The 14,093-nt window shown below is 38.5% G+C and overlaps 1 protein-coding gene across 1 annotated transcript in view; it reads left to right on the top strand.

The window, feature by feature from the left end:
* Positions 1-13,115, top strand: part of LOC143983033 (multidrug and toxin extrusion protein 2-like) — a 229,168-nt gene extending 216,053 nt beyond the window's left edge. Inside the window, exons 15-17 of the mRNA XM_077482260.1 lie at positions 3,819-3,913; positions 6,477-6,576; positions 10,672-13,115. Of these exons, the coding sequence (XP_077338386.1) occupies positions 3,819-3,913; positions 6,477-6,576; positions 10,672-10,910 (434 nt within the window). The 3' untranslated portion in view covers positions 10,911-13,115. The remainder of the gene's footprint in view (positions 1-3,818; positions 3,914-6,476; positions 6,577-10,671) is intronic.
* Positions 13,116-14,093: the final 978 nt, after the last annotated feature.

Raw genomic sequence — 14,093 nt, 5'->3', positions numbered from 1 at the left:
CTTATGACTGTGTCAGCATGGTCAATTGTGACAGAGTGAAATCACAAGAGCACAACTGAAAGCCAGCTGGCACCTCCTAATAGGAAGTGCCTGAACAAGGACCTTTGTGGAAGAATCAGCAAGTAATCATTTTTTGAAACCTGCACATTTGAAAAGGCTGAAAAAAGCCTGTGGAATTACATGAACATGTTAAACCTTGTATGAGGTTTTCGTTATTGGGTTTACATCCACTTAAAATTTCTACAGGAAGACTGCAATCTATGACAATTTCACTTAATTAACCACTTCCCGACCAGCACACGACAATGTACGTCGGCAGAATGGCATTGGCAGTTCAAATTGGCCTACAGGTACGTCCATTATAAATTGCCACCATGCCATCGTGTGTGCGCTTGCATGCCGGTCGGACCCCCGTGAGTCCGTTCACGGGTCCAGCGGACTCGATCGCCGCGGGGATACCCGCGATCGTCTCACAGGAGGCTGAACGGGGAGATGTGGAAGTAAACAGCATCTCCCCGTTCTGCCTAGCAACAAGTGACACTGATCTCTGCTCCATTACTAGTAAAAAAAAAAAATTAATAAAAATGCCATAAAACTATCCCCTATTTTGTAAACGCTATAAATTTTGCGCAAACCAATCAATAATCGCTTATTGCGATTTATTTTTTACCAAAAATATGTAGAAGAATATGTATCGGCCTAAACTGAGGAAAAAACATATTTTTTTTATATATTTGGGGGATATTTATTATAGTAAAAAGTAATGTGTTTTTTTCAAAATGGTTGCTCTTTTGTTTTGTTTATAGAGCAAAAAATAAAAACCGCAGGGGTGATCAAATACCAACAAAAGAAAGCTCTATTTGTGGGGAAAAAAAGAACATCAATTTTGTTTGGGAGCCATGTCGCATGACCACGCAATTGTCGGTTAAAGCAACGCAGTGCCGAATCGCAAAAAGTGGTCTGGTCTTAAGCCAGCAAAATGGTCCGGTCTGAAAGTGGATAACCAAAACCGGAAATGTTTCAGCCATTGGAATGTCTCCTTTGCAATTATAATAACCAATGCTCAAGGATTTTCAACAGCTGAATATAGTCACTATTATCTCTTTATATTTCATCCCTTCCAAATTTAGTATCGCACAGTTTAGCCAAGCTCCTGTCATGTTACAACAGCTGTCCAGGATATGAAAAAATGTAAACAAGTATATAGCCTGTTACAGGATATCCATGGTAAGGGTGCAGTGATTGTGCATCCTCTTACCATACTGATGTCAACCCACGTGATCTTTAGCAATGCTGGTAGACTGAGTAGGATCCCCTAAAAGGAGCACTCCTTCCAAATTATTTTTCCAATATTACCAGCAGTAGACAGACAAAGAAGGATCTATGCAATGAATTGTAAAGAAATGCCTAGATTTTCTTTAACCACTTCCAGTCTCAGCCGATTATCTCTTTCAGCACTGTCACACTTTCAATGACAATTACTCAGGCATGCAACACTGTATCCAAATGAAAATGAAAATTAAATTTGATATATTCTTTTTGAGACAGAGAGAGCTTTCTTTTGGTGGTATTTAATTACCACTGCATTTTTTTTATTTAATTTTTTGCTATATAAACAAAACAAAAAAAATTTGAAAAAAAAGTATTTATTATTTTCTCTTAACATTTTTCAAATCTTTTTTTTCATAAATTTAGGCCAAAATATATTCCGTTACATTTACTTGGTAAAAAATTACCCAAATCAGGGTATATTATTAATACTGTGTGCAAGTTAGAGTCTACAATCTATGGTGTATATATGTATATTTAAAAATCGATTAGTCCTGATGTTCTGACTGCCTCTCATTTCTTGAGGCCCTAAACTGCCAGGACAGTACAAATACACCCCCCCCCCCAAATGGCCCATTTTTGGAAAGTAGATAATTCAACTTATTTAGTAAAAGGCATGGTGAGTTTTTTGAAGTTGTCATTTTTTTGCCTAAAGTTTTGGGAAAATGAGAAAGAAAAATGTATTTATTTTTTCTTAAAGTTGCCATTTTAACAAGTTATTTCTCACATACAGTATACGTATAAATATAATTGCACCCCAAAACAGGTTTAGCAAATCCTTCTGTGATTGGGGATACCATATGTGAGCCTTTTTCACAACCTAGCCACATGTAGGGACCCAAAATCCAAGGATCACCTTCAGGCATTCTAGACACATAAAATACACATCAAATTTTCTACCTATCACATTTTTGGAGGCCCCAGAGCACCAGGACAGGGGAAACACCCACAAAATTACCCTATTTTAGAAAACAAACACTTTTAGGTACTTTCTGAAAGGCATAGTGAGTTGTGAAAATTTCATTTTTTTACCACAAGTTTTGGGAAAATGCAGGAATGAAAATTTTTTTTTTTTAACACAAAGTTGTCAATTAATAAGAGATTTCTAACACACAGCATAGGTATACTTAGAATTACACCCCAAAACACATTTTAATACTCCTTCTGAGTATGGTGATACCACATGTGTGAGACTTTTTAACAGCCTTGCCACATAGAGAGACCCAAAATCCCAGTAGCACTGTAACTAATGTGGTGGTGATTAGGGACACTATAACTGGTGTGGCAGTGATCATGGACAATGTGACTGGTACAGTGGTGATAAGGAACTCTGGCTGGGGAGATGTAAATTTATAGTATGTTTGTTTACAATGGTGTGGAGTCACCCCCAAATCCATATCAGACCCATTGGCTCCCACTGCTGTCTATCACAACCAGTGAGCCAATCGGGACAGAGACTGAGCTGGGCCAAGCTGCAACTCTGTGTGTGAATGGACATGCAGAGCCGTGGTTCAGGAGTGAGTCTACTCGGGTGCCCCCATTGCAAGCTGCTTGTCCTGGGGGTACTAGGCAGGAGGGGGGGGGCAGGAGCACCAGCTTGTGACCCAAGAAGAGAAGGATTGGGGATGCTTTGTGCAAAAACATGTAAGTATGACATGTTTGTTATTTTTTTTTAATTGCCTGTACAATTACTTCAAATTATCTCCAATGCTCTCACATGGTAAAAGTAGTTAGTAATAGTCAGCAGCAAAGGCTTAAAGGGGTTGTAAACCTCTAAAATGAAATATGAACAAAGCATACAGTATACTCTATAGTGTGTTCTTGTCTCCGTTAAGAGCACTAAGTACAATTTCTGTCTGCTGCCTCATTCCTTAGCATGAATCACTTCTGACAAGTTTTCCTGACACCAAGAGAAAACAGGTGACAGGGCAGGGAGCTCCAGCACACAGCTCATGATTGAAAACCCCAGCTCTATTCCTGTATGCTGTGTGAAGGGAGGTGTGTCCCTTCCCTCCAATCAGCACTCAAAGCTTTCCTCACTAAGCCAGTTCAGCCGAAATGATCCAATTTTTGGTCCATGTGTACAACTGTCTGTTCAAAAGAAGCCGGTCTAACAACTAGCTTCTGTCACACAGTAATGCTGGGAAATCAGCCAACGGCTGCGATCGCTGATCAGTGTATTCTGACGAGGGGAAGTCCCCTTAGCAGAATGCAATGTCTCAGTGGGTGTGACCCCTTCATGCAGGGTTCTGTCCAGGTATTTATTTATTTTTTTGCTCAGCCAGCTGGTTGAATGAAAAAAAAAAATTGTATGTGTGTACGCAGCTTAATTCTAAAGGCAGAACGTTTTCTAATATAACTGTCTGAATTATTTTCTTCATACTGGCTAATATATTTAATTGTTTGTATCATTTTTTTTTTTATAAAGGCAGTTATCATAGCATTTGGTGCTAATAGATTGTTTTCAAATGCATGTTTTTGTCTTCAAGGTCTATGGATTGGAATGTTTTGTGCAACATTTCTGCAAACTTTCATCTATGTATTGTATATCATTCTAATGAACTGGCACAAGGCATGTGAAGAGGTAATGAACTTTAAAAAAATGCAGATGTTGTTATTCTTGCTAAGCTTCTAGAATACCACCTCAACCAAATTATTGTATTATTAATGGGGAAATGGAAAAATAACAGGTTCGAAGGTAAAAAGCAAAAATTTAATTTGCTCCCTTATCTTGCTGGTCACCTGCTGGAGACCCCTGAAAGCTGTGTAAGATCCAACCCAATATTATATTGGAGTTTACATACGTCTGTAAGCAGGCCCAAGGTACCAAGTCAGGGAGAGAATACACACAGGTGTGGTTGTTATTATTTGGCTTGTACTTTTATGCATAAGAAAACAGTAACGCGCGTTGACAATTCTTGAAGGCACTAATATAAGGCATTGCAAAAGTTTCATATACGCAGTGCCTGTATCACCAGAGGATTGTTTCCTCTGGAGGCATGGTGGTTTGCAGTGCACCGGGATGGCACTGTAATGGTGCTAGTAAGAGCCCCAAGATATAAATCCACTTACCAGGATGTTTCCTCCTTGCCGGCATTATGCCTGTGCTAACCCTACTTGCCAGGAACCTTTCCGTGCACTAATCTCTTTCCTTAACCAGGGGGTATCTGTCCCTGACCTAACATGCTCTCTAGTCCTGCCCGAATGACACGGAGCACCCTATATAAGATTCCCATTCAAGATCGGGGCCTGAGATCTCCAGATGTTGCAGTGTTTAATTACAGAGTTGGCCTCTCTGAGAGATCCTGAAGGAGTCCTTAAGGGGACTTTCCCTTATCGTGCTCCTCAACTCCTGTACAATGGCACAGTGCCACCTACAGGCTGGAGGAGAACCTACACCTGCCCACACATTTAACAACCCCCCCAACCCAACCTCACCCAACAGTGCTAAGGCCTGCTGAAGTACCTCCACACTCAAAAGTATTAGGTTTCTTCAGTGTGAACAGGGATGTGACATCTTGGGGACTCATAGAACTACTGGGAATTGCCTGAACTTAATGCTATTGCCTGGTATTTGCCAGATTTCACCTGCAGCATATTTTCAGATACTTTCCAGATTTCACCGGCAGCATCAATAGCTGATAATATCTCCTAATTTAAGCCAACCATTAAAGTGTATCTAAACCTAAAATGGTTCTAAAGGCTAAATTTTTACCTTGATTAATTTTTTTGAATTAAGGTTAAAAAATGTTTAGGCATTAAGTTTAGCCCCCCATACCCACCCCCTTATATTTAGCCCTCATTTGATCCAGCTCTGTGCATATCTACAGCTCTTCTCTCTCCTCACTTCTGGGTCTCGCTGGCTTTGCTGGGGCACTGGGAGTCATTGTTCCCAGTGCTGTCAATCATAGTCAGTAACAAGGGAGCAGGGAGCAGGGCCAAATTCCACTGTCTGTGTCAATGGAGGCAGCAGTGGGGCTCAGGAGCTAGCATGCACAAGTTCCTATGGGGACAGGACAGGAGGAGCCAGGAGCGCTGGCAGGGGACCAGAGAAGAGGAGCTTTGGGGCCATTCTGTACAATTCCTTTTCACAGAGCAGATAAGCATAGAGATGTTTATTATTTTTTTTAAAAGATCCTTTACAATCACTTTAAAAAGCAAAAAATGTATTATATTGCCGCTTACCAGTCCTTGAGGTGTAGTGGCTGCATTTGTTTCTATTTTTCCAGATTTATTTTCCTTTCACCTGATGATCCTGCTAATAAGACACTTCCAGCTCTAGTATGACAAAGTCCACTCACTGTACCCTATCTATGGAAAAGCAATGTTGTCACCCTAGGCTGTTTTTTTCATTTGAACTACATTTCTTCCTCTCCTTGTCTCCATTTCATAGGTTTGGATATACTTTAAAGGCTAATGCTGGCCATACACTACACGAAAAATAGACCTAACCCATTTTCGAAAAAAATGAACATTTGGTCGTGAGAACAAACGATAGTGCCATCATATAATGACCGATAAATCATTCAGTGGACATACATGAATGCATTTTTTGTTTGTTTTTTTACATATACCTAGTGCAAACAGTTCAGATGGTGAACTCATTAACCTTTCATTTATCGTTCGTTCGGCAGAAAATTTCCAAACTTGTTCTTCAATTTTTTTGGCTCAAAACGTCCCAACGATACAGATTTTGTGCCCATTAACTGGCGAAAAATTTATGAACTGGCCAAATGACCGAATTTCGGCCGATTTTGTATAGTGTATGGCCAGCATTAGTTCACCTTTTTTTCTAAATTGCGGCTTCCCTAGGTACCAATATAAAATGAATTTACTTCTGTATACTACTTTTAGCTTTCTACGTTTTTTAGTACATCCTTACCCGAGCCTCCAGCTTACTCTATAGAAAATTCATGACTATAGAGCAAGCTGTAACAAAAGTACATTAATGGTACAATGGAATATAGGGGAGCTGGAATTTATTTAAAAAAAGGCCTTTAAGCACACAATTCTGCTCTTGTTAGTAAACTGCTGTAGAAAGTAAGGAGCCCTGTATATGAAGACCCCACCAACCTTTCCCTTTGCATATTGTATGATGGGTTATTATTTGTACTTACCATACCTAATTATAAATTTCACCTTGCAAGGCTAGACTAAGAGCTGGAGTGAAACCAATGAAAGTCTCTGATCCTAGAATTTCAAAAACCGATATTTCGAAATCTACTCCATTTGATTCGGTGGAAAGTAGTAAGTTGACCACACAAAAGAGTGAATGTGTTGCTGTATTATTTGATAAATGGTAAAAATGCAGTTCTTTTTTTGTAAAATTATGGAAGAGTAAATAATGAGACTATGTAAGATTTGATTGGCCATTATATTTTAGATGCCTATTAGTACTTTCATTAAACTTTACTGTAATGACTTTGCTAGCCCTGGATACATACCAAAGACGCATGTGCAAAGTCCCTATTTTAAAAGTCGAAGCAGGTAAAAAAAAAATCTCCCTAGAAAAAAAGCAGTTTGATCCTTTATCAGCTCAGGGGCATGGTGCAAACAATTTTACTGACTGGCCCAAAACTCATAGCTTCCACCTGTCCCTGATTTCGAGGGACTGTCCCTGAGTTAGAGCACTGTCCCTCTGTCCCTCATTCCTCCTCATTTGTCCCTCATTTTGGTCTGATCTATATAGTTGTATATAAAATGCACTTTTTATTTTTCAAAAAGTGTTTCCCAATGCTAAACCTTTCATCTGATTTCTAAATTGCTGCAGCTGTACTTTTTAAAAAAACAATATAAAGGAATAGTAGTGGTAATAAAAATCCCTTGTGGATTTAAGTAATCCTTTTTTTGGGGTTAATTATCCTTTAAGGGGGTGTGGCAGGGGGCATGTCCTATGCCTACATACGTTTGAAAGTAGGTGTCCCTCATTATCATCTCAAAATGTTGGGAGGTATGCAAAACCTATAAACTATAACTATTTCCTTCACTGACAGATGTGCCTGCTGGTAGTGCTGTATTGACTGCTACATACAGTATACAGTACTGTTTCCAGTGGCAGGACAGGGACTTTACATCCTTTTCCTGGAAAGAAAATCAAGTCGGGCTGAGCACTACTCAGCCATTCACAGGCAGCCTTGTATTCTATGAATGAATACAAAGCTTCCTCTGGCTGAGACAGAAATCGTGACATCATTCGCCTGCTTTTTTTTTCCAACGGGCAGGCTTCTTAATACAGAAGAGACATACAAAGTTTCTTACCTGCCTGCCTGCACTCAGGGCTGCTGTGAGAAATTGTGGGGCCCCATACAGCCTACTTTACAGGGCAGTCCCCCTCTCCCCAATTTAAAACATTTTCACTAAAATTACATTACGACCATTATTGGCGGACACAAACACAAAATAACTTGCATAATTCCTGCTAAATCTAAAGGATAAAACTGTATTGAGGTAATAAAAAAAGCTCTGTGTGAAGACTTGGGGCTCATTCACATGGGTGCTGTGGCATGTACAGTTTGAATGAGTGTTTTTTTTTATATGTGGGACATGGGAGGTGGAAATTGCAGGAAATTATCTCCTGTGCATCTTTCCCTGCAGCAGCTTAAAGCAAGTGGGAAAGAGAGGAGGACAACCTAGCTTTTAGCTGCTACATGGCGAGACACACAGGGGATCCATTCCTGTAATTGCCCCCTCCCACCACACCGATCACCCCATCTCCTGCCAACATCCAATTTCCTTGCTGCCTGGACCAGGTATAGGGGGACTGGTGCTACCCCCTTATTGGCATCCCTGTCTACACTGTACACTGAGCTATTGTGTAACCCAGTGTACAATGTTGGCACCTGCCAAATTGAATGAACTCCCCCACATGCACAGGAATGACATCATCTCAGCCCAGCCGAAGATCGAAAATCAGAAGAAGCTTGGGGAGAAGATTTCCAAGACTGGTGAGGACCTCTTGAAAGCCATATCACCTGAGTAGAGGTGAGTATAGTTCCAATTGAATGCCTTGATTACATTTCACATAAATTGAAGATATCGAAAAGAATGAAATATGCCTACAAATAGGGAAAAAAAGATGAAAGAAAATGCGCTAAGAAAACAAAATAGATGGCTGAAAAGCTAAATTCCCACCATTCAATCGGGAGCTGCAATTCTCATGTATAACATTAATACGAAAACAGAAATGTAATTGTGCTACCCATATAATTCTAAATATATATATATAATCAAGGATAACATATAAGAACCACCTATTATTCAAATAATGTGAAAAAGCCCTGTGTATATCATCCCAATGAGTGAAAAATTATGATAAAAATCGAAAGTTTATAAAAAATCCATAATTAGACTAATTGTTGTGATCCAAAAAATTGTGCCCACAAATTATGAATCAAAAGAAAATGCACATAAATATTGATGAAAAAAGAGAAAAAACACACATATAGTCCATAAAGTGTACAAAATAAACTAATTTCAAATCAAAGAAATTATGAACAATGTGAATAAACACCAGTGCGCTGTGAAATAAACACCCATATACTTGTGAAAAAGAACGTCTTCAAAATTCTATAAACAGGAAACCGTGTTGAATCCACCACCAAACCAGTAGGAATAAACTCTTACCCAATCACCGTGATCCCTCATGACAGAGGATCGCGGAATGCAAAGAATGAATCACAGCTTGACTCCAAAAGACAGCAGGCACAATCACGGATTCTTAATAACCACCTCACGGCCAATCAGACCATCACCTTTTAAATGAGAGGAGTCAGAGGAGAATGGCTGACTTGTCTGAGCTGATAGTAAGGCTAATTTAGATAACCACTCTTTACAACTGTCGTAAGCAGAGATGCATCCCAGAAAAGCATAACACTTGAGGTAGATGGGCTGAGCCCGATCAGATCCAGCGATGTGCACATGCACTGTCTCTCTCCTCATTAGACTTATATGACATGTGCTCACGGTGAACCCCTTCTAGGTTCTATGTAATCCTCTACAGTAAAAGAACACACAACTCCACAGATGAGAGGTAGGAAGTATTTCTTCGTGTCTGTATTTTGTGACTTCTCTTTTTCTGTTTCCTTGTGCCATCAACCAATGTAAGACTTCCAAGGAAGGTTTACATTAGAAATTTCCTCTCTTTTTCAATCTACAGCACTGTAATTTTCTGTAAAATGCAATATGGTAACCTAGATGAGTCCTGTATTCATATGGTGTATGGATGCCCCCCAGAAAATGTAATTTCTTGCTTGTGTGATTGGCTCATTGATTTTCCCAGAAGCCTGCATACAAGACTAATTTTTGGGCATCCCCACTTAGTCCAGTTCGACTTGGTTCCTGATGGAACTTAGACCAAGTGGAACTAGACTAAAAAAAAATTTTTTTTCCATTTTAGTGTAAATATGAGATCTGAGGTCTTTTTGATCCCAGATCTCATCTTTAAGAGGTCCTGCCATGCTTTTTTTTTCTATTGTAATAGGAATAAAAGTGACAATTTTTTATTTTATTTAAAAGAACAGTGTAAAAATTTAAAATAAAAGGTAAAATACATTTAAAAAAATAAACATTTTTAAATGCTCCCCGTCCCACCGAGCTCGCATGCAGAAGCGAACGCATAAGTGAGCTGCATATGAAAATGGTGGTAAATCCACACATGGGAGGTATCGCCATGATCAGTAGAGTGAGAGCAATAATTCTAGCCATAGACCTCCTCTGTAACTCAAAACATGCGACCTGTAGAATGTTTTAAATGTTGCATATGGGGATTTTTAAGATAAAAGTTTATCGCCATTCCACGAGCGGGCGCAACTTTGAAGCGTGTCATGTTGGGTATCAATTTACTTGTCGTAACATCATCTTTCACAATAAAAAATAATTGGGCTAACTTTACTGTTGTCTTATTTTTTAATTCAAAAAAGTGTTTTTTTTTTCCCAAAAAAGTGCACTTGTAAGACAGCTGCACAAATACGGCATGACAAAAACTACTGTAACAACCACCATTTTATTCTCTAGGGTGTTAGAAATATATATATATATATATAATGTTTGGGGGTTCTAAGTCATTTTCTAGCAAAAACAACCAGCTATTCTTCACATAGAATTCAAATTGGTCAATCCGAATTTGAATTGTTCTGTAAATTTGGAATTTGTTAGAAAATTAATAAACAAAACTTCTGAAACACATTTAACAAAACAAAATTGGTAATATAACAAATCCATCCGAAATGAAACTAAAGAATTTTTTCCATTCTGCACATATTTTCCATTCTGCACATACTTTGAATATTTATCTATATAACATATTAATGATGATAATATCTATATGTCTCTGATGTATTACAGGTGGCACGACAATGTCTGATTCCAGGTTTGATGCTATTGCCATGCATGACATGGCCTCTGGAGAGGATCATACAAAGCAACTGGAGTTAAAAGATGATCTACCAAAGAAAACAACTAATGTTGTAGGTGAAATCCTCTCTACTAAACAGCTGATTGTTCGGAGGGGACTAGCATTGCTTCTATGCATTAGTCTACTTATGATTAGTATCGCTGTCAAACTTTTTACTACCAAAACGTAATGCAAAAACGAATGAGCCTTGATGAACACACCTAAATGAGTATGTTGCGTTTTCAGGACAGTTTCCTCACTACATTCAGTTCCAAAAATCTTTGTAATCCTGACCTAAGTAACCAGTTCTGAAGACTTTTCATAGTTTGTTTTACATAGTTTGTTCTTACAAGTGAAAAAACAGTAAGTCCAGAACAGAAAAATGTGACTTCCAATAAATAAACAATATGAATTGCAGTCAATAAAGGTCTAACCAGAAGTCAATCAGTTACTTCCAACCAAGCCATAATATTAAGCATAACAGAATAAAATTTGGTAAAATTATCGAAAGCTATAGTTGTATAAAAAACAATACATATAATAGTTGACTGAAAACAAACAACAGTCTGTGTTATTATTACACTGAACATGCATTATTATGCAGTATTATAACAGAAATCTAACAGTTAGTAGGATATACTTTTTTTTTTTTTACTATAAGGGTTATATCCTCCAAATAATCTGTACATAGCTAAATCTGGAGATGTAAGGGTAGGGTCACTAATCATGCATTTCAGAGCTTCTCAAAATTTTGAGAGCTCCCTCTACAATTGTACATTAGACTTTCTGTATGTAGGATGGAATTCACCTGTCTATCCAGGGGCATGTGGTAGGGGATTGAGGAGATACATAACCAGTGTTGTGCTATGTTTTTTATGTCCAAGTATAGTGTAACAGAATGCCCATTTACTCACAGGCACCTTTAACTCGATTTCCCACAACTCCCTGGGTTTTTGGACACACCCAGAAAGCTAGATTTCTCTGGTTCCCTCCCTTAGCAGCTTATCTCGAAAAATTGTGGTTGGAAACTACCTATAGATTATAAGATTAAACCCAAACCACATCCCGAATATATATAGAAAAAGCAAGGAAGGGTGCCCTGGGGATTTTATGGACAAGGGATAATATCAGATAAAGAGGTGTAAAAGCATGTATAAAAAAGTACAACATTTATTAATTTACAAAGATAAAGTTTACATACGAAAATGTTAAATCCAAAGGGCTATGGTCATGTTACAACAATATACAGCTGAATTCTGAATCATGAAGCTGGTCTCATAGTGGGAGGCCGATCAATTACACATGAATTCAAAAATCCCAACATATTTCGGAAATAGTTAAATTCCTTCTTCAGGGGCTGATTTGATGCAAGCTGTATTGTCTAGTAACACAACAACAAAATAAGAATTATCAAATCAAAAGTCAAATATGTATAAGTGTTTACACATAGTATGATGTTAGCAGAAAATAGTACAAGCAACAATCTAGGAAGCAGCATAGGGTATAAGAAGGGCAGGCAATTATGAATCCAAGCATACTTACAAAATGACCATCATTGGCAGAATAAGATACACATCAGAATTATTATTATTATTATTATTATTATTGTTATTATTATAGAATTCGCTTAAGTCAAGGTCTGCGTCTCAAGGGGCTCCATCATATGGGTCTATCACAGGGAGGGGCTCTCCGTGGTGAGTGAAAAAACATATGCAATGTTCTCTAGCCAATATGCCACAGCATTAGGCGACACAAAACAGTATAAAACCCACCCTACTATTGAGGCCACCTTACTGGCATGGAAATCCCTCAGCAAATACAATAGCATAACCAATAAATAGAGAGAAATACCTATACCAATAACAACATTGCCATGCTTTACACCTGGACTTAAAAGTAAGCCACTGGAAGAAACATGGAATTTTGTACATTCACGAATTAATGGATCGGGGGAAAATAAAATCATTTGAGGCGTTACAATCACATACCACACTGCCTAAGACGGAATTCTTTAATTATGCCAGAATGACTAGTCTATTCACAACTAATACGCACTACCTCACACTGCCAGAGCAAATATGGGAAATGTGGCAACTGCATTCTAGGCACAAGAAGGGCATCACAAGAATCTATAACATTATCCACAGTAAATTACATCTGGAAATCACAAAAGCACTATCTAAATGGGAAGGAGACCTAAACGTAATGATTTCCCATGCGCAATATTATTGGAATTAGAAAAGTATATAATAATGTAATAGCTACTGTTGGATATTTTCTTCATGTGAGGCGCAAGAAGAAAGGGGTCTGCGTACCCCTCTTATATACCTTATTTCAGATTGTTGTTTCTAAGTAATGATATTGATTGTAATTTGTGAAACTCAATAAAAAATATTTTGGAAAAAATGTACACATAGCCATTAATGTCTAAACCGCTGGCAACAAAAGTGAGTATGCTCCTAAGTGAAAATGTCCAAATTGGGCCCAATTAGCCATTTTCCCTCCTGGGTGTCATGTGACTCATGGTGTGAATGGGGAGCAGGTTTGTTAAATTTGGTGTTATTACTCTCACTCTTTCATACTATTCACTGGAAGTTCAACATGGCAGCTCATCGCAAAGAACTCTGAGGATCTGAAAAAAAGTATAGCTGCTCTACATAAAGATGGCCTAGGCTATATGAAGATTGGCAAGACCCTGAAACTGAGCTTCAGCATGGTGGTCAAGACCATGCAGTAGTTTTTTTTTTTTTTTTACAATAAAGATTTTTATTGAACAAATGTAAGATCATTGAAACTACATCAGGTTACAGTAGTATAGTTAGCCATGACAAAACGTGAAGTAAACAACAACAGTATCCATATGCTAACGCTAACTACATAGTAGAAAATGTAACTGGCTCAAACTCTAAACCCATCGTATTTTAATAGAAAAGCCTTAAAAAGGCAGCAATTGAGCTTGCTCAATAACACACAAACCGTTTATAGAGTTATTTGGGGGGTTTGGAGAAAAAAAAAGGGGGGGCAACATAGATGGGGTGGAAAAAAGAAAAGAAAGGTAGAAGAGAAGTGGCGGGTACGTACAGTGCAGTCCGAGGAGGGACAGACAGAGTTCAATGCCCTTGCAGAGTCTGGTGACCATGCAGTAGTTTAACAGGACAAGTTCCATTCAGAACAGGCTTCACCATGGTCGACCAAAGAAGTTGAGTGTATGTGCTCAGTGTTATATCCAGAGGTTGTATTTGAGAAATAGACATATTAGTGCTGCCAGCATTGCTGCAGAGATTGAAGGTGTAGGGTTCAGCCTTGGGGAGTGGCCATGGGCAAATGTTGTGCACCAGCTTATGCCAACCTGGGGGGGTGGAAACGATATATC

Source organism: Lithobates pipiens, unplaced genomic scaffold (genome assembly GCF_037356315.1).
Source record: "Lithobates pipiens isolate NorthernLeopardFrog02 unplaced genomic scaffold, aLitPip1_a1.2 Scaffold_16, whole genome shotgun sequence".
In the NCBI taxonomy this organism is placed as follows: domain Eukaryota; kingdom Metazoa; phylum Chordata; class Amphibia; order Anura; family Ranidae; genus Lithobates; species Lithobates pipiens.
This window is presented reverse-complemented; position numbering and strand designations above follow the sequence as displayed.